The sequence below is a fragment of the Magallana gigas genome, chromosome 8, assembly GCF_963853765.1.
Source record: "Magallana gigas chromosome 8, xbMagGiga1.1, whole genome shotgun sequence".
Lineage (NCBI taxonomy): Eukaryota > Metazoa > Mollusca > Bivalvia > Ostreida > Ostreidae > Magallana > Magallana gigas.
Genome location: NC_088860.1, coordinates 36,687,063 through 36,710,342, shown reverse-complemented (window position 1 = coordinate 36,710,342; position 23,280 = coordinate 36,687,063). Strand labels below are relative to the sequence as shown.

Sequence of the window (23,280 nt, the reverse complement as noted above, 5' to 3'; positions counted from 1 at the left end):
TAATTTCAAAGTCATATCTTGGATACGGGGTAACCAATTTCTATTCATGTTTACGGGGGGGGGGGGGGGGGGGGGGAGGGACATGAAGAAAAATAACCCCTGGGTCTTTTTTCTTCAGAAAAATCCAATTATTCTTTAGCTAGGGGGGTCATTATATTCTACGTCGAAAAATGACCCCCGGTCATTATTCTATGGGGGTCATTATTCTTCATTACACCGGCGGTTACAATTATTATCGCCATGTAAAATGTATATTTTACATGGTGATACTATACCGGATTTCTTGTTTATGCGGATGTGGTCGATCTGATTCGCTGTGACGTCGTCTGGTGATCTCCATGTGGTCTGGTGAATCCGTTTGTGAGGGAAGATGCTTCCTCATATATTTGCCGTTATGGGGTCTTTTATATTTAACATAGAATCATAATAAGCCGAGATAAGAATTAATCTGATGTGTAATTGCATGATGACAAATGCGTTATTCAATCTATATAATTATGCGTATGACAGATTTATTTTATTTAATACTGTAATGCTGTTTAACTCTATCTGATTCAAATGCACCTTTTCTAAAAACAAAACTTTAACATTTACTTGTAGGTTGTATTTTTGAAAACAATTTTCTTCTTGGGAAGCCGGAAATGTATGCATGGGGTTTTTTTTCAGGAAAAAAAAGAAAACACTTCACTTGGGTCCATTTTTTCATTTATTTTAACTTGTAACCAAGCTAATCAAAAAGGCTTTAAATGTGTTCAAAATACTCAATGACGAAAGATAAATTCATTAATTGTGCCTTATATTAATTTGGTATACAATGTGAGCTAGCAGTTTTAAACACGCACTAATTAAACATTCCAGCAAAAATTCGATAATCTTTGACATGACGGTATATACGTACATGGCGCCGTGTGCGATATTATAAAATTGTTTGAACATATCAGTGATGAGTTATTTATTTGGTTAGTGTCTCTACGATTGTGCTCTCCTATCTGATAAAATATGTGGCCCTGGATTTTGTTCAGTACATGAAATACACATTTAAACAAGGTCAAACGGGTGCACACAATCATGCCAATAGTAATTTAATCTGTCCTCAAATGGTGTCATTAAATCTCCACGAATGTACTTAGTCCTTAAACTGTTTTGAAGACTTGTTTTCAATGCATAAGTCCCCTGTGCATTCCTTTAATAATCTCTTAATTTTTCATAACACATACATGTACACCTCTCTCTCTCTCTCCCCTCTCTCTCTCTCTCTCTCTCTCTCTCTCTCTAATAAGAAGAATACAGTTAATGACATAAATCATTTAATAACAAGATATAAACAGAACAGTTGATTTGTCATGACTTAATGTCCCAACAAAAAAAAATACCCATTAAATAGGATTTAAAAGCATTTACTCTAAGTTTTTTAAAATACAAAAACAATTATTTCTGACAATGATTGTGTAAATTTGAACCCCATCACTAAAAGGACCTTATAAGTACTGTAATATTTTGAATATGACATAGCATTTTTAGTACATGTAATGTTTCATATAAAATTATACTTAAGCATTATCAATGATCTTACACATTTATATAAAATTGGCAACAACAAAAGTACATAAAATTTTATGTCTTGTTTTATTTTCCAATTCAAGAACTTCTTTTATCTCCAAGCATTTGGCAATAATTAACATAAAGTTAATACATTGTATATTAGGTTCTTTTCCATCTTAGCCAATAATAAAAAGTTGTAGCCACCTTAATTAATTCCAATTTTTATCATTGGCAAAGTAAATGTAAACCAAAGGATTTGTTTTAAACTGTCTTCAAATGTGTTGTAATACATGCACCATCTCTTCCACAAATAATACTGAAAGCCCTGCTCATTAAAATTATGTTAAAAAATCAACAAAAATAAATTGCAATTGAATAAATAAAATTGTTAGTAATTATTACATTGATTAATAATACTTAAAGAAAAACAAAAAAATAATACTGTGAATGCAACAGATTCAATCAAGTAAATGAAAACAAGAGATATGACCCCCTCCCCTCCAAAACTTCCGATATCCACCTCACCTCCGATTAGTATCAAGCATAAAATTCCAATATGGCTTTTACTCAAAAGGGGGGGGGGGAAAGGAGGGACAGAATGCAATACATGGGGAGGGTCCCTTTAATATTTCACAAAGCACCAAGATGTATCACGCGTAGCAATAAAAAATAAAACAATGAATCCATTAAACATGTTAAAACCAGAGAGTTTGCATTGTACATTGTTGTATATGTGTAATCACTAATAAAATCAAAATTACATGAATCACAGTCTTCAAGCTTTGTGAATAAACAAACGTAAACAATAAAATCAATCAATAATTCAATATCACTGCATATATCATATTACATGTACGATATTCATAAATGTATATGATGAAATAATAACTGTATTAGTATTAAACAAATCAAGTTAATCAGAGAATAAATACGGTATACACGAAAATACACGCCCTCGTTTTGTTTGCGCCCCTTTTGCCAACATTGTCATTGGGCAAAAATTCCAGCGTCTCAAATCATCTCTCCTTAAACATAAAAATGTGTCTGCCCAAATTCAAGATGGGCCAAACTGTTTGCATGTGAATGGCAAAAATTACATTACATAGGGTGAAAATAACCCATTATACAGCGATACATATTTTGATTTCCATCTATTAATTCTCAAAAAACGGTTTTTAAACCAGATCAATATTAACAAAAAACATTATTTAAGAGCAATTCAAGAATTTGCGATTGCAGATTTACAATGACATAAAGAAAAACACATTTTGAGTGAAGATTTGAATTTGTTTAGTATTTTATGTAAATTTCAATGTTTGGAAAACCTTCAATACGTTAAAATCATGGGAAAGCAAAAATCATTTCTGATCATATCATTTTCAGCAAATAAAATTCGTGTAAAATTATAAAGTCTTCCTATCTTTTCTGTAATTATATATAAAGTGAATTAAAGCAAGCATTGTTCAAAAGGATGTCAAGTTAATGTGTTTACCACAGCCATTCCGAAAGCAAACAGTTCTTTACTGGATTCCAACGAAATGAGTAATGGGTGGTGCATTCACCATCAACTCTTTATATTTCACGGTGAAGTGCCACATTCTGCTCAGGTAATTATCCTCATTGTATGGCAGGTCGTTTTTCCGCAGAAATTGGGACACGATGGGTTTGATCATTAGACACATGTTGTCGGACATGTGCGGAAACAGATGATGCTCCACGTGAGCGCTGATTATGGCGTGTCCGAAGGTATAGTCCAAAAACGGATTGCGGGGCAGGTTTAGGACTCCCGTTGACATTTGATAGATCTTCTTTGGTCTGTGGTCCCGTGAGTACATTGGAAGCCCAATGTGTTGAAATATATTGACATGGATGTACGGTATAGATAAGAGGGCACGAGACACGTGAATGCACAAGCAGGCTCCGATGAAAGAAAATCCTGAAATTTTCATCAACAGGATCAAGTTGATGGCTATTCCAATCATCATGAGGGTGCAATACCTCGCCATTTTCATCCACTGTCCCCAGAGCTCTTTGATGGAGACAGGTACTGACATCAGAGGAAGGAGAAGAGGGGCGCAATACATGTAGAAGAGAGCAGGGAGGAAAGACACCTTCCAACTGCTGGAGTCACCCAGGCCAATTATGTTGGTGTGTGGATGGTGTATGCGGATGTGGATATCATATCCGACGTCAGATGAAAACGAACCACATAGGTCTCCAAAGAAATAGCCCCAAATGCGATTTAATGTGCGGGACTCGCACAAAGCGTTGTGCACACTGGAGTGTGCACAGCGCACAGAGAACATTTGGAAACAGTATCCATATATAAACACGCCTAAACAAAATGTCAGGAGGTTGGATGACTGCATGCAGACCAGCGCTACATACACCATGACAAAGCCAAGGGAAGTTATGCACCAGTCTACCCCATATTTATCCATCCAAGTGCATTTATCCACAAAGGCCATCACTTCTTGGTTTAAATCGGAGAATTTCGGAATATCAGCCAGTTTCACCTTGTCGTATACAATCTCCGTGCCATTTTCTTCGTTGGGATCTTTCTTTGAACTGGCGAAAGACATGGTTCCTGTAAGGAGTACCAAGGTTTTCAGCTACTGACAGTGACCGCTACACAGTCGAGCCGGATCTAATCATGTGTTGCCCTTTGAACCCTAGGGAGTAGTTATTAAACGCTAATAATGAAACACACAAATAAATTAATTAAGTGCACAAAATTTGGGGCTAAAATCAAATATTTCATAAACATGATATTTAAATATAAATTGAAAATCGCGATTTTAACATTTATGCGAAATAGGCCTAATGTATTTTCCCCTCCTCGAAAACACCGCATACCCCTAATTTGCAGAAGGTGAAGGACGAAAAACAAAGATGGAGTCGTGTAATGCAGTTGAGAGAGAAGTTGATCGTGTATTGTCAAAGTTTGGTGGTCTTAGGGACCATTCAAAGAAAAATTTAGAGGAACTGATATCATCTATTCAGAATATTCAAAGAGAATTGAATGATGGTAATCATTTTTATTGTTTAGATTTGTTTGTTTACAAAAGAAAAGTAAATGCCTTTGTTCAAAACTATAAATATATTACAATTAATTTGCACATCACATAGTAGATAAATTACATCGGAAATAAATAATTTTACTCTAGAACAATATTTTGAATATTATTTTGAAAAACACATTGCATTAAACAGTTAAATACGTATGACGTAACCCGAATTGCCTCGAATTTTAGCTCCAGAAGAACATGAAATCACACCCACCCAGTCTCTTATCTTGATGCAGACGATTCGTAAAATAAAAGAAGCCATATCGAGAATGGGACAAGAACACAAGGACTTGCATAGCACAGTGTCTAAAGTTGGGAAGTCTGTTGACAGAGTAAGATCAAAGTACTGAAGTACTGTCTGGAGTTGATTTTTTTTTATTATTATCAATTTTAAAATCAACGATATGTTATTTTGCCTGGCAAGTAGTTTTTAGTCTGTATTTGAATTATGCGCATATTTATAACCCCATATGAATCATGTTGTGTAATATTTAAAGATAGAATTAATTCCATCAAACTGTGTATCAGTAATGGAAATGTTTCTAAAATTATACATGTCTGGATCCAAGCAATATTGAACCAGACGCTCGGTTAATATGTCTCCGTTAATATCTGACTACCAAGAGAGACTCTTTGCTTCTCGGAGATTTACGGATACAGCCGAGCGTCTGGTTGAACGAGACTATATTGAACTCTGGCGTAGGAATACATACAACTACCAAAAAAACCCAACAACAATTAAATTGTTCGTACTATATAAAATCTGACTATTTTCAAGGTATTTATAAATACTTTTTTTGAAAAACAATGGTACAGCATACAGTACACCGAATGTATCTATCATTTTCAAGATTTAAGTCTTGTCAGCGGTGATGATTTGTGCTAAGGTCCAAACACTGTTTCACTTTCGGTTTGCCAGAGTAACTGCGTAGGAGTGTTGATTAAAATCAACTCCCAAATAATTAAGATTTTGTAGTGTTCAGTGGAGAATTTCCATGCTTGGGCTGTCAAAAGCCTGTGACATCACCTGCCTGTGACATCACCTGCCTGTGACATCACCTGCATTGGATGCTTCTAACTACTCCTGTTAGAGCCTCTATCTAGATATCTTTAATGCAGTTGGATGCTGGGACCCTAATTTAGTGTTTCTGCACTTTATAAATCTGTAGGGAACCCCGACTTGCCATGCAGTGTCTTGACGGGACTGTATAATAACCTGATATGTATAATGTCCTGATGACCTGATGGCGTGTATTTTGTAAAATACTGATTTATGCAATGAAATAAGAACAATATTTTTACATATTTACATTCCAAATATTTTTTGCTTGTAAAGTGTGTGAAAAGACACTGCAGTTATAAGACCGTAACACACACAGGGTACTCAAAGGTTAGAATGACTAGTTTTATTATGACGTCACAAACGTTGAACGCTGTAAAATGCAACGTCACAAGCGAGAATCAAAGTTCACACTTGTGGCTGTTACAGTGGCTTTTCCATTGATTAGAACTTACCCTTAGGATAAAACAGAAATTTTGACGTATAAATCACATTTGCAGACAAGGCAAGAAGTTAAAAAAAATGTAAATATAAGCATTAAATCATTATTTTTTGAAAGATATAGTCTCATAACTGCAGCGGTGTGTGCATACAAATTGAGTAACGCCCTAGCGCACGTTACTCAATTTGTATGCACACACCGTTGCAGTTATGTGACTATGTTCTTTATTTTGTTATGATAATTTTTTTTTAATATATATAAATGTTTCAATATATCATTTGTTCTGGTATTATGTGTCAGATTATGTATGGTGCGTAAAGTGTTTGACAGATTGTACCCCTCTGTATATATTCAGTAGCCTTTATAAGTACGTAATTTATTTATTTATAGTGACATGTGTATACATTTCCAAGTGTAATATTAACAACAGTCAGCATAGATTAAACACCCGGCCCGTCGGGCCTATATGCCACTTTGAACACATAATACATGAAAAAAGAAAAGAAAATAACACAACATCAAGCGGTAAACAAAGATATGATTGAAAATATACATGTACAGTGTATGAGTATAAAACTTGCTTCAGAACCTTGAGTTTGCATAGTTTATATAATACAGTGTATGTTTATTTTCTGAACAATAAAGATTACATACTTACTTACTTACTTATAGCCTATAATACCTACATTCATCTTATTTAACCCCCCCCCCCCCGAAAAAAAAAGAGAGAGAGAGAGAGAGCAGTCTTAATAACTAAGATTTTAAAAAAATTCTGAATTAGTTTATTTTTATGTATTATCGGAATGTTTTCTTCGTTCTTAAATTGTCAGAATCATAGCATCCGGTTCATAATCTACTTGATCAGGTCAATCAGGCCATTCTGAAATCAGGATATTATACCCCGTGTTTTAGATCAAAGTGATTTTTGGAAAAAGTAACCATTTATATATGTTCAAACTTTAAAATTTTCATTTAGGTGATCATAGCAAACTATGTCAATATAAATAATGAAGCACAAAGCTTAGAATTTATAGTTGTGGACTTTTAAAAATCATCAGGTCATCAGGTCATTATACAAAAAAAAAATCAGGACATTATACCCCTGAAAAAATTATATGCTCTGTAAAAATAATTTGAAAGAAGTTATTATTTATTTTTTGTGTTTTTCTGAGAGAAAATAGTACGATCTATACAATTAGATAAAATATTGTTCTTATTTCACTGTTCAAATCAGTATTTTACAAAATACACGCCATTAGGACATTATGCATATCGGGTCTTGAAGTTCAAGTTCCTGTCTTGACTACGCACGTCCTAACTCTAGGACTGCTAGCTGTAGACCTCGGAACTGGCAGTAGAAGCATCCCATGCATTTCCACTGGGTGACATCACAGTTTACAGGCAGCCGATACATGGAATTACTCCACAAACTCATTCTCAACAGTATTTTCGTGTGCTTTTACCAGTACATGTACATCTATATTGTGCAACTGAGTCTAATATTTCTGTATGTCAATATTAATTTCTTTTTCCCCAGAATTTTGTGACAGATTTTACTTCCATATCTCAAGAGTGTAACTTTGAGGAGGAAGAAAAGAGATTCCTTTTGAATGAAGTTATTTCTGAGCACTTCATGAGACAGGGCATGCTACATATTGCAGATGCTTTGATAGAGGTAAAATGTACTTCATATGGGGGTTGCATAGTCTATTGGTTGAGTCTTTTGTTTTGGAAGTTTTGTGAATGTATTAAAATTCTCAACAAATCGTTATGCTGGTAAGACTGAAGAGCTACAATGGATTGAATAGTCTGTCAGATGTCTGCAGTCCAATTAGAACCATTTTAACAAGAGCTTGGACTTTAGGTAGTTGTGTCAAACAGCAATGTGACGTAGGCCTGTCTATTTCATTGCTATCCACTAAGCCATGGCTCTTTGAAATCAACAAGATTTGTCTGGCTTTTGAGCTAAGCGTAAGACTACGCAGTTATGAATATTTCGCTTGAAACCACATCATTTTTAACTTGTTTTGACACAAGGAATAAATAGCTATGCCCTACTGAAAGTCCAAGGTCTTGTCAAAATGGTTCTAAAAATTATTTGTCACACTATAACAGTAGAAAAATAGAAAAAAAATCAACTGTACAAATATTCTGTTCTTCATATTGATACCAATTTTTTTTTTTTAAATTGTAAATATTCAACACATGTAAAGCTCCCTTTTGGGTACAATAAAAAAAATCAACGAGACTGAATGGGGGTTGAAAATTATGATCTTGTTAATGTTCTCCTAACTAAGGAAGAAATAATTTAAGATCCTAAAATGTTGGTTTTTCATTAATTTTTCTAGGATGCAGATTTGGAGATAGCTGCCGAAAAAAAGGAGCCTTTCTTGGAGCTTCACAGGATATTAGGGGCCCTAAAACAGAGAGACCTGATCCCTGCATTACGGTATACCAATGGCCTTGATGCTATGCTGCTTAGAGATATGTGTATCATTGAATTTCATGATTCTTTAATATTTATTTACTAGTATTAAATAAATTTATTTTAGGAGTGGAAACCTGTTTTTGCAGTTTGGTAGCAATTTTTTATATATTTTGTCAATTTTTTCCTTTAATTAGTTGGGCAGAGGAGAACCGGGACAATTTGAATGAGATTCGGAGTTCCCTGGAGTTTAAACTCCATCGCCTGAGGTTCATTGATCTGTTGAAGCAGGGCCCCAGCCATCAGTCTCAGGCCTTGCAGTACTCCCGAAACTTTGAGGCATTTGCAGACAGACACACAAGGGGTATATTCAAATGCAGTTGAATCAGTCTTTGAAAAGGAGTGTAAAATTTCAGAGTGTAAAATTTCAGATTCATATTATCTAGCTAAATCAAATAAATGTAAAACTAAGAAATACAAAATTTTTATTGATGCTTCAAATATTTCTATTATTATGCAAACATCTACATGTATGTACAAAAAAGTTTGACTACGCTCGTAGCCCATCTTTGAACTGTTTTTTCCTGTTTTAATGCTGTAGACCTTCAGATTCTGATGGGAAGTATGCTGTACCTCCAGCAGGGGATAGAAAACTCACCCTACTCTCACCTCCTGGCTCCCATTTACTGGGACGAGATCTGTGATGTGTTCACCAGGGATGCCTGCACATTGCTGGGAATGTCCGTCGAAAGTCCTTTGAGTGTCAGGTAAGGAAGATAAATCACAATGGTAGCTTAAATGAAAATACAGGTATTTATACCCGAAAAAGGAGTTGCAGGTTTATAATGTTTTGACTTATTATCTGTCTGTCAGTTATTCCCGTGTTTTATCAGCACAGTTCCTCTTAAACCATCAAACAGATTTGATAGAATGCTGTTAATAAAGACATTATGCCATTGTATAGAATGATGTGTATATGCTTGTACATGTATTTGCATAAAACTTTGATGTGACAATTTTTCATAGAATCATCCTCCATTTAGTTATTTATTTCATCATTGTTTTTGTTATGTTCTAGTACATTTGGATTTAAAACATACAAGTTCTTTTGTAATTTCTTCTTATCTTGTGTGATACTTACTCTTATGCTAATCTCATCGTTCAGCATTCGAGCAGGCTGCCTTGCCCTCCCCCCACTACTTAACATACGGCAGGTGATGCAGCAGAGACAGGTGTCTGGAGTGTGGAGCAACAAGGAAGAGCTACCGGTCAGTATGTCAGTCAAAGTTCAACTGGGGTCAAGTGTATTGAAGGTCATCTAGGGTCAGTGCCCCAAGCAGAAGCTAGAATCCTTTTAAATGAAGACCACTCAATGGTCAACTGTACTTTGTAGTCTGTATTATTTGAACAGAATAAAACTGGTTAAAGTTATTTCAGTTTAATCAGTTTAAAGACTACCTAACTAGGGTCTGTAGTAGAACAGTCTCTATTTTTGGAATATATTGTATTATAATGGGTCAACCAATATGAGTTTATGTGGGATAAGATTAAAATGGGTCAACAAAAGGGTCATTATCAAATTTTTAATGTATTACATGCGTAGAATAATTGTGCATAGACAGAGGTCATTATAATGGAATTGACTTTAGTTATTGTATGAATTAAAAAGTAATTATGAATCAAGGTACATGCACCTGTATTAAGTAAGGTCAGCGTCATAAATGAGCAGTGACCTACCTTTGCATGTGTTAAGTTGTATACTAGGAGTAATGACATTTAAATGGATAAAATATTGATGATGATGTTGATGATGATGATGATAATGATGATGATGATTGTAGGTGGAGATAGACTTGGGCAGAGAATACAGATACCACTCAATATTTGCCTGCCCGATCCTACGACAGCAAAGCACAGAAGTGAATCCACCAATGAGATTAATCTGTGGTCATGTGATCTCTCGCGATGCTCTCGGCAAACTCTCAAATAACAACAAGTAAGCATTCTTCCGGTCATCATTGAACCATATTTTGATCTGTTATTAGTACTCACAGATTAAACAAAAATTCTCTCAAAAGTCATTTTTCAAGTTTCATGGTAAATATGGTTTTTCTATGCATTATTTTGAGGTACCTCACTACATCAAGACTTAACTCTTTAAGACACTACGTCACAAGATGGCATTTTAAATGTTTTGTTAAATTGTTTGTATTAATTGTCTTGATATGAATATCATCATATCTTTAAATAAAGGTTAAAGATTTGGGCTTTTGAACCGCAAATCACAAGTTCAAATCGAACTTTGGCTTTTGTTCATATTTTCTGAATTAATTTTGTTGAAATTGTATTATTTTTATCCAAAATTGCATATTTATCACCTATTTGATTGCATCATGCTGTCTATCATAATTCAGTAATTTTCTGCTGATTTGATTTGAGAAACTATACGGAGCCACCTTAATTTGAATTCATTTTATGTTTTAAGAGTGAAGTGTCCATACTGTCCAGTAGAGCAGCTGCCCTCAGATGCCAAGCAAGTCTTCTTCTGAACAAACTATGTTTGAGAGCAGATAGTATTTATAGCTTCCTGTGATTCGGGATATCTAGTGACTGATTCACCTGTTAATGGAGCTAAATTTCCTGTCATATGACAGGTAAATGGTAACCAATGGCTGTCACAACACACTCTCCACCAATCAGCTGTCAGGGATTTTATCAGCAATCAGATGATTGATTGATTGTATTGACCAATCAGGATGTTATATCTGTAAGCATTGCTTTGTTTCTGTTATTTTGTTTATCCAATCAGCTCTGCAGAAAGCAATTAGTACTGTATTTTGCCCTGCTACCTGTAATCAGGAATATGGATTTTTGTATATGTAAAATTATTGTATGGTATCTTTGCCTGCTGTGCAGACAGAAAAAAATTAAGAAAGATTGAGTGTGAAAAGTAAAGCATGATAACACATAAATAGTATTACAGTAAAACACTGTTATAGCGAACATGCTTATAATGAATTGACGCTTACAGCGAAGTGAATTTCATTCCCCAAGACTAATTCATGTTGTAAACTTGACGTATATAACAAATTACGCTTATATCGAAGTTTAATTGCCCGTCCCTGGGACTTCATTATAAGCATGTTTTACTGTACAATCTTTCAGATGTAGCATATGGATGGAACTGACAATGTACTTGGGAGTAAAAATGAGCATTTTTTGTACTGTAAGAAATTTTTACTCATTTTTACAATTTGGAACAGCATTTGAAATCAAAATTACAGTTTCCCAGTGAATTACATAGTACATGTACAAAGCTTTGTATATTGTTTGTGAAAGTGCAAACTACAAGATTAGTTTATTGTTTGTGAAAGTGCAAACTACAAGATTAGAAACAATTTGTTTTCAAGGAGTTGGTGTGGTTTTAGATACAACAATCCTGTAAATAATTTGATCATGCAATTCAATTAATTTAATGAAACGCAAAATCTAGTTTGCTGTAGTAAAACATTTCAACTGGATTTTAATATGATTGGTTTTTAAGAAGCTTGTACAACTGATACTGATGATGACGTGTAATTTATATCTTGTTTTGTTATAGCTTATTTCAATGTGTTTTTTTTCTTCAGACTTTGTAATTTTGTCCATCCTGTTCTATGTAGCCAATCTATTTACATGTACCTGTATTGTACATGGCGGCATCATACCTGTGTTGTTGTTGACAAATTTACAGGGGGCTATGGCATTGTGATTTAATTTTTTTTGTTATGATGTAAATATTGAGAAAATAAATTATTTTTAAGAAAATTACAAAGATTTTGTTGATCATTATAGTTTGTACACTTTGTTTACAGGTAATGTAGGATTTGAAATATAGTTTTCCTGAATACAAAGCTTTGGATAAATTGATGAAAGGGCTTTGAAAATTCATACCCTATTTTTCATTTAGAAGAGGGCATGACCCTTCATTTGAACAAGCTTTCTCACCCACAGATTCTTTGTGCAAAGTTTAATTAAAATTTGTTACATTTAAGTATTTTTGGAAAGATTAACATGTCAACGTTTACAACGTAATAAACCAATTTTGATGATACAACATCTTCCAAATACAAATATGTTTTTTATAAATGATGGCACAAAGGGCAAACACACAGTGAATAGACCAATTAAAATGTTGTATCTACATGTAGCATAAATTTTTTTTAAGTAGCCCCAATCTCTTGGGAAAACTTTAAAAGATCTTCTTTTCTTTGTCATGGGTGATATGCATTCATATTATTATGAATCCAGCTGATACGCTATTAAACCTTTTAAAAGGATTTAAAATAAATTCTTTGTGCAACATAATCAAGGCATATTCTTTTTGTCAAAATACATAAATGTGTATAGCAACTATAATTGAGAATGGCCAAAAGAATTAAATCTTAGACTTTAACTTCAAAATATTACATGCATCTAGTAAACAGGAACTTTATCTTCATTTTTATGCATAAATTTAAAACTGAGGAATAACTTAGTTTTAAATTCAAAAGAAGAAAATTGAGATCCCCTTTTTAATACAGCAATGAAATTAATGCATACTGTAAAAAGGGTTATTTACGTTGCAGGAGAAATTTACCCTAGTCACATGCAAAGCTTAAAACCACATAAAATACCCCTGCATGTATGGTAAAAAAAAGTCAGAACTTCAATGTCAGTGGTAAATTACATATCTGCATATTCAATACCTGCGCATACTCTGACTATAGAAAACACATACCGGGTACTTAACCATCAGCATAAATAACCACTTCTATAGTACATGTACTAGGTTATGTACAACATATTATATTATTTCATTGCCTACAAGATTTCCAAATGAAATATCTAGTGTATCTTCAATCGCACATGTACAGTCATGTATTTGTCCTTCATCATGAATAAACAAGAGGCCCATGGGTCACATCACTCACCTGACCTACAATGTCATACATTTGGTTCAAATATGCTCCAATTAAACTTTGAAGCTTTACTATGTTAATGGAAAGACAGATGGAGAGGCAGCATATTAATATTGGACAAAAGGTGATTAGAAACACTCACAAAAGCTTTCAACTCAGGTGAGCTCCAAAAAAAACCAGACATATGGATGACCAATAAAAACATTTATTGAATGGACGGAGAATGCACACACTGAACGTAGAAATTTAATTTACCATGGTCACTAACAATATTACGATAATGTTCATCTCAATGATAAAGTATTCACTACATACACAATCATCATCAATGGTTTAAACAATTTGTAACTGAAAAAATGGACATTAATAGCATTTAATTAAGATATCATGCATTTTAAATAAGAAAATATAATAAATAGGATAATTGCAATAATGAACAGGTTGTAGTAAAAAAGAAAAAGAACACCTTGCTCTGCAAGGCCTGCTCAGACAGTACTATTTACACTAAAAGAATCAGATCCTGCACTATACAACCCCCAAAAAACAACTGTACAATAAAATCATTGGGCCTATTGTGTAATATATGCATCAGTCACAGATAGTCATATGTCATTTATTTACGGGTGTCTGCGTGTAAAAAAAAAGTCAATACACAACTTTGAACACATGATTACTTTCTGTTGCACAATAATTCAAAAGATAAGAAAATATGTTCTCATCATATAAAGTTACAATACATAGAAGTATATAAAATATTTATCTTAAGTTTCTATATACCAGTTTGAAAATTCATACCTGTTGTGAAAAGTCATGAATCACTTTATTCATATCACATGTACATGTATATCAAATCAAAATCATTTCTATTTCATAACATGAAGTAATCCTTTCACCTGTTCTTATAAAAATCCAGACTTCATTTTCTCAAGGGAGATCACTTTTGATGAACTAAACAGTTACAATAAAAGACAAATTTAAATCTGTTACTACAACAACAAACAGTTAACACTGATAAAGAAAATGCTTAACAGACAGACAGACAGACCAACCAACGACAAACATGATCACATTCACAATGTAACTCAGCCACAAGTCTTCTGTGGAATATAATCTCTAGGCGTTGCAGTTATGTATTAAAGTGAAAGTCTCTCTGTGATTCTAAACAATGGAGGCTATACCATGGTGCATCAACTCTGAACGTAGAAGGAGAGGTCACAGCTGTCATAGCCCGTGGTACAGAAGGCCTTACCCTGGGGATGGAGGAACTGAACCCCCACCAGCTGCTGGTCCGTCACACACTCCTGGTTTACATACTCAATCTATGAATAATTCAAAGCTTGTTTGTAACGTGCAATTTGATTGGCTAAATAAATTAGTTTATACGAATTTTCATAATTTATTTGCTTAAAATTTTAGGTGCATGATTTGTCTTAATTTCTGTATGCACTGATAATATGCGAATAGTATTTCCTCTCCTTCATAATTTATTTCCTTAATTTGTCTATATTTTAGGTGAATGGTTTGTGTTAATTTCTGTACGCACTTATAAAACATTGCATCATAAAAAATGAATTTGCAATTAATGGCTTATGAGTTGATACAGATAATGACTGGTGGGATGAAACATTTTACTTTTTTCCCTATATAGACATCTTTATCTCCAACCTAAGTTATATCTGTATATTGGAAGATACAGAATTCATTCCTTTAATAAATAAATGTGTTTTAAACTTGAACAAACATACATTTAAATACATGTATACTATATGTATTTTTGATTTGAAAAACTGCTATTGCTATTATAAAATATTTGAAGTGTACTAAATGTTTCTAAGTCTTTCACATTTATTCTTTTTATAGCTTGTAATTTTAAAAGTATATACAAAAGATCATACAAGTTGCTCTTTTTGGTACTAATGACTGCGTTTTTGCAATATGTTTGCTTCCTTATCAAAATCAAGATTTTCTTCCCTAATTTTCTTTTCTGGGATATCCTGAGCCTTTGGAACCCAATGGGTTCACTAGACCATTCAAATGAAGTATTAACTTTAAGGAAGTATAAACCTTGTGTTATGAATAAAAAATGAATTCAAATACATGCACAAGCATAAGCTTTAAGTGTTGCACAATTTATCTTTTAAAAAAGGAATAAAAACATCAATAATACTTGATCAATTTATCTTTTAGAGTTCCTGTGCACAATTCAGGAAAAAATCTTCCTGATATTACATGCTCAATCAAAATTATAAAAGTGAAATAGAATATCTTTTCAAAAAAATAAAAATCATTAGTATCAAGTGATTTTTGTGATCATTAATCCAAAGAATTAATGAACGTCTACTAAGAGCCCAAACACGCTTTAAGTGTGTTTGTTATGCAACGATTTCTCTCTCATTTCTTTCTATTTTTTGAAATTTTTTTGTAAAAGTACTTTTTTTAAAATGATAAAAAATAAACTCACCTCAGGCATTTGGTTGCCTTCCTTCAACTGCCAGACTCGGACATAAGAATCTTCACTCGCAGATAACAACTGAAAAACAGCATTTTATGGAATAATCTTTAATACCTGCAAGTATAACATTTCAAGAATAAAGAGTTATGGGAACTACCGGTATAAGCCCAAATAAAAATTTTCTCAGCTAGGCCAAAAGGTTTTGACATAATGCAGCAAGTGGATGATAGTTTTTATTTTAAAACTTCTGAAGGGGAATAACTCAAATCGATTTTTTTTACTTAACATAGAATTGAAAGATTGAGTTATTCCCCCCTTTTTTTTTTATCAATGTGACAGCATCTGACTAGGCTCCAGAGTATTAAACTAAGATGAAATAAATTTTGATCTCAATCTCACTAGTATTACAAAAGAAATACATAGTGGAAAAATAAGACTGATGTCAAAGGTGAGACTGTGTTCCCTGGTCTGATGAGGCAATGCTTGAGAAATGAAACACAAACTTTTTTTGGCCATACACAGTCTACACATTTTGTCTCAAATCAGTGGAATTGGAGAAGTTGAAAAGTATGTAATGATACAACAATGTAATACAAAACTTGTGTATTCCAGCAAGGGTTAATTTTTTTTCTCATCAAAGAATTATTGGATTTATTAATACAATTCACGGCAAACTGACCATTCCATTGTCTGAGGCCACGTCTAATGCTGTGACCCATCGCGCGTGAGCGTTGACCTGGGCAGCCAGTTTTCCCGTTTCTGCACTGTATAACCTGATTTGACCATTCCCAAAGCCCGCAACAATCACATTTTTCCACATAAGGATGGTGCTACATGGAAATCTAAAAAAAAACCTTAAAATAGTACCAAACATTGTATGAAATTGGTGCCTATACATCCAGATTGCATTTCAAAAGATATAGATTGTTGACAATACTAGTAATTTCTTTTCATTTCCATAAATATACTTCTTTTTTTCAAAAGCATTAGAATTCTACCTTGCAATCCTTGACAGGCTTTATTTGATAATCATAGTATGATTTCATTTTTAACAGAAAATTTTAAGCTCTAGAATGTCTTTTTTTGAAACCCAAATTTTTTTTTCTGTTTTCTATTACAAATAAAATAAATCATAAAATGTTTAACTGTTAATAATGAGATTATTTACCAAATGAGATATTCCAAAACCTTTTGGCTGTGGTTTTATGTTACTCCTAACACTCAAGTGTAGTTAAGACCCACGAGGAACTTACCCTGAGCCATTAATGGAATGGGTCTGTTTAAATGACGACCCAGAAAGGGACCAAATGATTATGTTTCCTTGTTCATCTGAGCTAACCATTTGGTTTCCACTTGAGGCCAAGTCACAAATAGGGTATCTATGTCCTGACAAAAGACAAAAGGGTATTATAAAAGGTTTTATTTTAATTTTACATGCAATCAACAACAACAAAAAATCAATGTTTTTCTGATAGTCTGCCCTATCAATGTATAAGTCAATTTCTAAAATAACTTCATTATCAGTTTATTACTCATCTACTTTCATACAGTAGTCATATTTAAGAAATGAACTCAATGTCTACCCAAGTTATACTCGTATAACCTGGGTTGGGGCAATTTACGCTTTATAATCCGCGAAGCGGATTATAAAAAAGCGTAAATTGCTCCAACCCAGGTTATACGAGTATAACTTGGGTAGATATTGAGTTCATTCCTTATAATTTAATGTTCTGGAATTTGCTGTACAAATTGAGTCCGTTTTACTTTTAAAAATGATATAAATCTGTTCAAAATTCAAACGTAACGTCAAGTGAATTAGTACGTTGGTGCATTGTGACGTGTCTTGTGACGTGCAAACCAGGTTATACAAATTTAACTAAATTTTTCTATCCAATCAAATGCCGCGTTACAACCAGAATTAAATTATAAATGAATAAAATAGGCATGTATTAGAATTTTTTAAAAACATATTCAGTACCCTCTGTTGAATGCACATGTTGTTTAATAGCTGGTACAATTGTAATTGGTATATATCTGTTGTTAGACACTAAGTTGTGTCAAATCAATATCTTAAGATCTTTGTGCTAGACAGACATCAACACTGGCACTAGGTCTGACTAGGATCTCCCTATGGTTTACGACCTTTACTTTTTATATTTTTAGATATGAGGTCAAAGGTCAAGGATTAAAACTACTCCTGGCAAAGAAAGATATTTCTGGTCAATATCATCAAATTGAATACATTTTGGTGTGACTTTTCCAATAGTTTGCATTGTCATTTAATTTGGACAGCTGCACCAAAATCCATGAAAATTGGTGTTCACAGAATTTTGTGAAAATATACAGAAACTGAAGGTGTTGTTAACGCCACAAATTCCCCCGCTGGCAGACAATATTTCAAACACCATATTTAGTTGTACATCTGTGTGTACAGATTTCTTTTTTTTGTACAATATTTTCAAGGGGAATAACTTTGTCAAAAATCATCTGACCTGGACCAAATTTAAATTTGACCTATATTTTCTGGTAAAATATTTGTATATTCAATTGCAACTTTATATTCACATCCCTTTAAAAGTAGATTGTGAAAAATGAAAATTCCTTATTCTTTTTTCTAAGTTCTAAATCCATTATTTCTGTCCTAAATCATCAGAACTGGATAGAACTTAATATGCTTAATTCCATGACGTATTCATATATCAAATTTGTTTGAATGTGTGTAATTGTTTCCAAGATCATAATGAATTTTAAAAAGTTAATGATGACGGAATGGTGGTACAGGGTATTACTAACTGCTCCCTGCCATTCTATGGAGGGGGCATACAAATTGACTGTATCCATTTGATATGTTGTTGATGGATTGTGTCATTTACACTCATCTGCATGAGTACACACCTACTAAACTTTCCTTCTGTGTAACATTTGTTCCTTTGGCTGGTACATTGAAGACATGAATCTCCCCAAGTTGAGTTCCTTTAAATTAATAATTATTATACATGCATCAATTAACAAAATTTAACATCAATTGAAACTAATACATGAATGTATTTTGCAAATAATTTTTGGTTAAATATTCACATCAATCTGATAGCACTATTTTTAAAACCAATCATTTTCAAATATCACATCTCACTGCATGTATTTTCAAGTACCGGTATACTAGTATTAGTGAGTAAATCAATAAGATTTCACCAAATAAACATTAGAATGATTCAATTTAAATGTTAAGGAATCTATTAAAAATAACAATTTTAGAAATTCAGGTTAAGTTGATTTAATTTTATCCTCACCAATACAAATGAAGTTTTCTCCTATTCCAGTGATTCCTCTGCCAAAATTTGCATGTTCTGAAATGAGTTGTGATATAAAAAAAATAATATAAATGAATATATGCTGAATCTAAAGTAACTTCATCCCAATGCAACACATAATAGCATAAAGGTGGTCTTTAATAAAACAAGAAAGCAAAGTTCACAATGAATCAAATATCCTACAGTACTATTGTGGAATCATTCAAATTTATGTGTATCAATTTCTTATTTACTGTTTGAAAGTATTTCATCATTTCTTCTGAATTGTAGCCTCTTTCCTTTATGACATCAAATGTTTTGAATGTTATGGAAAAGACTTAAGCTAAATACATGTATTTCAAAATGTTCCACATTCAAGGTTATTTCAACATATAAAAATATGAGAACAATATATTTTTTACTCTGTTAAAATATTGCCATAAATTAAATATTAGTTTTGGGCATTAAAAACAAGAATATCAAACCTTATTTAACTGGGTTATAAAAATGATGATTAAATGGAAATGAAATAATTTCCACAACTACAGTCACTGATCAATGTAAAAGAATAATCAATTAAGTTGCATCATTTTCAAAATATTTACAAATAACTTGTTACATGATTACCATTACCTGATATATCTGTACTGTTAACATCTCCTAAAGCATGCCAGTATATCATTGCAGACCCATCCGATTCAAACATCTGCGGAAACATTAATTCAAAATAATTTTAAAAAAGAAATAATTAGTTCATGATTAGAAGAAGATGTGTTATATGAACCTATATGAACTATTTATTTATCATTTATTTAGCCTTAGGGCAAATTCTTCTAGCACTTCTAAGTTCTGTATATGCAGTAGGAAAAATGTATATCTTTGATATAGAGGTCATATATATAAATTATTGATTTTTTTACAATCATGATTAAGTTTTCATCCAATTTCAGTTTAATAGTACAGGGTTGTCTCTAAGACCCGGGAGGCGGGGAATTTCCCCGCCTAAAGTGACGTAATTACCCGGCTATTATTGCATTTCAAACACAATCTTAAAGGACAGGTGACACAATCACAAAAACATTGACCAACAAGTTGAATTGTGAGTGGGATACAATTTCTGCAAAATTTTCCTTACTATGATCTGTTTCACAGCTATTGCTGAATTACTGAGCTGATAAGACGCGTGACCTCAATATGCATATCTGAAGCCTCTGAGATCGGAAACCTTCGGTGCGACGTAATAGCCGACACACTGCCCATTCGCTGTCTCTTTCAACCATAGGGATTTCTAACTTGCTCTTATCTAAAATCTGAAGTCATTAACTTTTGCTCATTGCTAATAAAAGTTTGAGAACCCAGTTCACAAACAGAGTTATTCTAAGCTTAGAAACCCCATTTCTGTTTCCTCAGCAATTATGAATAGGAGTAAAAATTGTGACCTGTTCTATTAACTTTTCATTGATCTGTGTGCTTCATGCTGGAAAAAAATGTCAGATGTTGGATTTTTAAATGATAAAAATCATCAAAAACATAGAATCATTGTTTCTAAAGAAAGGATTTTGTTTTGTCAACACATAGTAAGTGATAATGTATAAAGACTTTTTGTAACCAGGAATTTCACCGGATCTTAAACCCTAAATAAATTTAATAAAGGATTTTTTTTTATTTAAGAAGTATTACCAGAAATCCTGGTACCTGTAAGCAAATATGTTTGTAAATTTCTTTAGTTCCCCAAAATCAGGGATCTACCTTAATCTCAATACTAATAACCCAAACATCTTTTAATTTCATTTTTTAGTATGGTATTTGATCATGTTTGTTTATTGAAATTTAACTACCAATTTTCATAATCAGTAAAGACTGAAACAGTAGTTTTTTAACATAGTATTCAGGTTTTTAAAACGTATTAATCTCAGAATCCTTGAATTTTATCCAAATATAATTTGATCTTTCTTTTAATAGTTTATGAAGATCATTTTTGGTAGTACTTCTGAGTTATGTATAATTTATTTTCTATTGATCAAACCTTCAAAAATGATCAAACCTTTAAAAAAAGCCCCAAAATGAGCTGTTATGCACACTGATGACTTCTTATATACTGACATTAGATTCAGATGGACAATGAATTATTTTTTTTACAGCAACACCAATTGTTACAAATAGTATACAAAAAAGGATTTATATGTGATATAATAAAAATCTAACTCATCCTGCTCCCAGTTGAGTTTTTTTTAAAGAAATACAATATTTAGATTAATATCAACTTATTCAAATCAATGTTTTGGATCTGCAAGATTGGATTAATATGCATATTCAAAAAATACATTTCAAACTTTACTGAAAACTGACAATCTGAACAAGTGGTTGCCTGTCTGGCTGACAGGATGATAATCTGCTATAAAAGAATATCAATCACAGAATCTTCAGATTCATTCTAATTTAATTACTTTTTTTTTCAATTTCTATAACCACTATCTTACTGTACATAAAATTTCTCAAAAACTCCATTAACCAATAATACAACATATAATCTTGTACATTCTATAATCTTACTATTTTGTTTTGGAGAGGGTTCATACACTAAACTTTTCAATAAAATATGCATTTAAAATTCACTTTAATCTGATAGTGCTTTATTTCAAAATCATCATTTGCAACACAAATACACTATCCTGTACGTGTAAATAAATCCTCGTCCATTGCTCTGTTTACTATGTAGCCGATAGCTGACTATGTCATCTTTGACGAATAATGCACAGGGGTTTCTTATCTCATTAAAGATCGGCAAAACTCGGAGATCTGTTGCAGCTGGGATTTTCGGCAAACTTAATTGAGCTGTGTGTTCTTATCTGATGTTAGTCAAATGGGGAAATTGTTATAAACTGATTTATATTTATCAAAGAAAATGTTTTTAGAAGAAAATGATTTTGTGTCACCTGTCCTTTAAGCTATAAGCTAGACCTGCAGACCCCCTTCTACTTTTTTATTTCTCCCTTCTACTTCAATTTTTAGAGACAACCCTGATAGTATGAGTGAAATAATAACGAAACAGACCAGAATTTGTACCCTAGCAGGCTCCCTGAATCTCTGGTCAGGTGCTCTACTAAATGAGCTATTCAGGGCACCAGCAATTAAAAGTGTTTGACCATCACATTCTTTTCCATAAATAATCTTTGCCCTCAAAGATCAACATTTTCAGGTTCTTTCCAATTGCAGGAGTTAACATGTCAGTTTAAGAGGTTGGTAACGCACCAAATGCAATGGGATGGGAGAAATAATGATGGCCAGATCAGGATTCAAACCTTGACCCTCTGAATCTCTGGTCAAGAGATCTACCAACAGAGTTATCAGGCGCCAGTATCCAAATTCCTCTGACAATCACATAAGATTATCAATATTTTGTGACTGGTCCACTCGGTTATGAGATAATGACTTCATATTACTTGCATCTTCATACAAATTACTGTACCTGTATTCCTTTTAACGAAGTCAAGACAAACACTGTTCGTGAAGGCAGACACACCCATTTTGCCTGGTAAAGAAAAATCAAAATATACACAAAGTGTTGTTACTGCTTTTAATTTTTAAACAAATAATTTTTCATTGAATACTTTTTAAAATTAATACGAGGAAATTCGAGCTATATATTCTTATGCAAATATTTTCCGATTTTATGAGGATGAAAGGCAATTAATGCAATTTCTTTACCTGTATTATCATTGGTGTGCTCTGTTGGGCAGCTGATGGCTCTTTGCAGACAATGTTTCGGCTGTTAACAGTCGAACCATCCGTGGATGCCGAAATGATGTTCACAACAGCTTTGTGAACCACAGCGTAGTTCAAGACTCCCTTTTCTAGCGCAACAAGCACAGAAAGATTGTTACTTAGAGACGAAGCGCTACTTTTCAAAACTAAAGGTTTTTCTTTGCGGTACATGGTTGAAAATTGCAAGCCTGGTCAGATTGATCCGTTGTTGCTCGGTACGCTTTTATGACGCATGCGCGGGAAGAAATGAACGAGTTGATAATTTGTACGTGGTTTAAGCCTACAAAAATTGAGGT

General features: G+C 33.0%; 3 protein-coding genes across 3 annotated transcripts; 1 reads left to right on the top strand and 2 right to left on the bottom strand.

The window, feature by feature from the left end:
- Positions 1 to 1,422: 1,422 nt before the first annotated feature.
- On the bottom strand, positions 1,423 to 4,231 carry LOC105330324 (fatty acid desaturase 6). The gene has a single exon (XM_011431950.4). It carries the CDS (start codon positions 4,122 to 4,124, stop codon positions 3,063 to 3,065), a length of 1,062 nt encoding a protein of 353 aa, XP_011430252.2. The 5' UTR covers positions 4,125 to 4,231; the 3' UTR covers positions 1,423 to 3,062.
- A 172-nt stretch (positions 4,232 to 4,403) lies between these two features.
- Positions 4,404 to 12,344, top strand: LOC105330325 (E3 ubiquitin-protein ligase RMND5A). The gene is made up of 9 exons (XM_011431951.4): positions 4,404 to 4,570; positions 4,797 to 4,942; positions 7,650 to 7,787; positions 8,461 to 8,561; positions 8,735 to 8,901; positions 9,139 to 9,304; positions 9,703 to 9,805; positions 10,379 to 10,533; positions 11,023 to 12,344. The coding sequence occupies exons 1-9, from the start codon at positions 4,435 to 4,437 to the stop codon at positions 11,084 to 11,086; spliced, it is 1,176 nt and encodes a 391-aa protein (XP_011430253.3). The 5' UTR covers positions 4,404 to 4,434; the 3' UTR covers positions 11,087 to 12,344.
- Positions 12,345 to 13,666: 1,322 nt separating this feature from the next.
- Positions 13,667 to 23,243, bottom strand: LOC105330326 (WD repeat-containing protein 54). Its single transcript, XM_034472643.2, has 9 exons — positions 22,928 to 23,243; positions 22,689 to 22,751; positions 19,853 to 19,925; positions 19,220 to 19,276; positions 18,825 to 18,902; positions 17,183 to 17,315; positions 16,609 to 16,771; positions 15,939 to 16,007; positions 13,667 to 14,796 (listed from the first exon to the last, which is right to left on the bottom strand). The coding sequence occupies exons 1-9, from the start codon at positions 23,153 to 23,155 to the stop codon at positions 14,665 to 14,667; spliced, it is 996 nt and encodes a 331-aa protein (XP_034328534.1). The 5' UTR covers positions 23,156 to 23,243; the 3' UTR covers positions 13,667 to 14,664.
- Positions 23,244 to 23,280: the final 37 nt, after the last annotated feature.

What these genes read in the sequence shown, in the direction of transcription:
- LOC105330324 (XM_011431950.4), bottom strand. Translation starts at nt 4,124, where the DNA reads ATGTCTTTCGCCAGTTCAAAGAAAGATCCCAACGAAGAAAATGGCACG.
- LOC105330325 (XM_011431951.4), top strand. Translation starts at nt 4,435, where the DNA reads ATGGAGTCGTGTAATGCAGTTGAGAGAGAAGTTGATCGTGTATTGTCA. An exon ending in TGCAGACAGACACACAAGGG is followed by an intron (nt 8,902 to 9,138) that starts GTATATTCAAAT and finishes TTAATGCTGTAG; the next exon opens with ACCTTCAGATTCTGATGGGA. An exon ending in AAACTCTCAAATAACAACAA is followed by an intron (nt 10,534 to 11,022) that starts GTAAGCATTCTT and finishes TTATGTTTTAAG; the next exon opens with AGTGAAGTGTCCATACTGTC.
- LOC105330326 (XM_034472643.2), bottom strand. Translation starts at nt 23,155, where the DNA reads ATGTACCGCAAAGAAAAACCTTTAGTTTTGAAAAGTAGCGCTTCGTCT. An exon ending in ACAGAAGGAAAGTTTAGTAG is followed by an intron (nt 17,316 to 18,824) that starts GTGTGTACTCAT and finishes GTCTTTTGTCAG; the next exon opens with GACATAGATACCCTATTTGT. An exon ending in AAGGCAACCAAATGCCTGAG is followed by an intron (nt 14,797 to 15,938) that starts GTGAGTTTATTT and finishes AATTATTCATAG; the next exon opens with ATTGAGTATGTAAACCAGGA.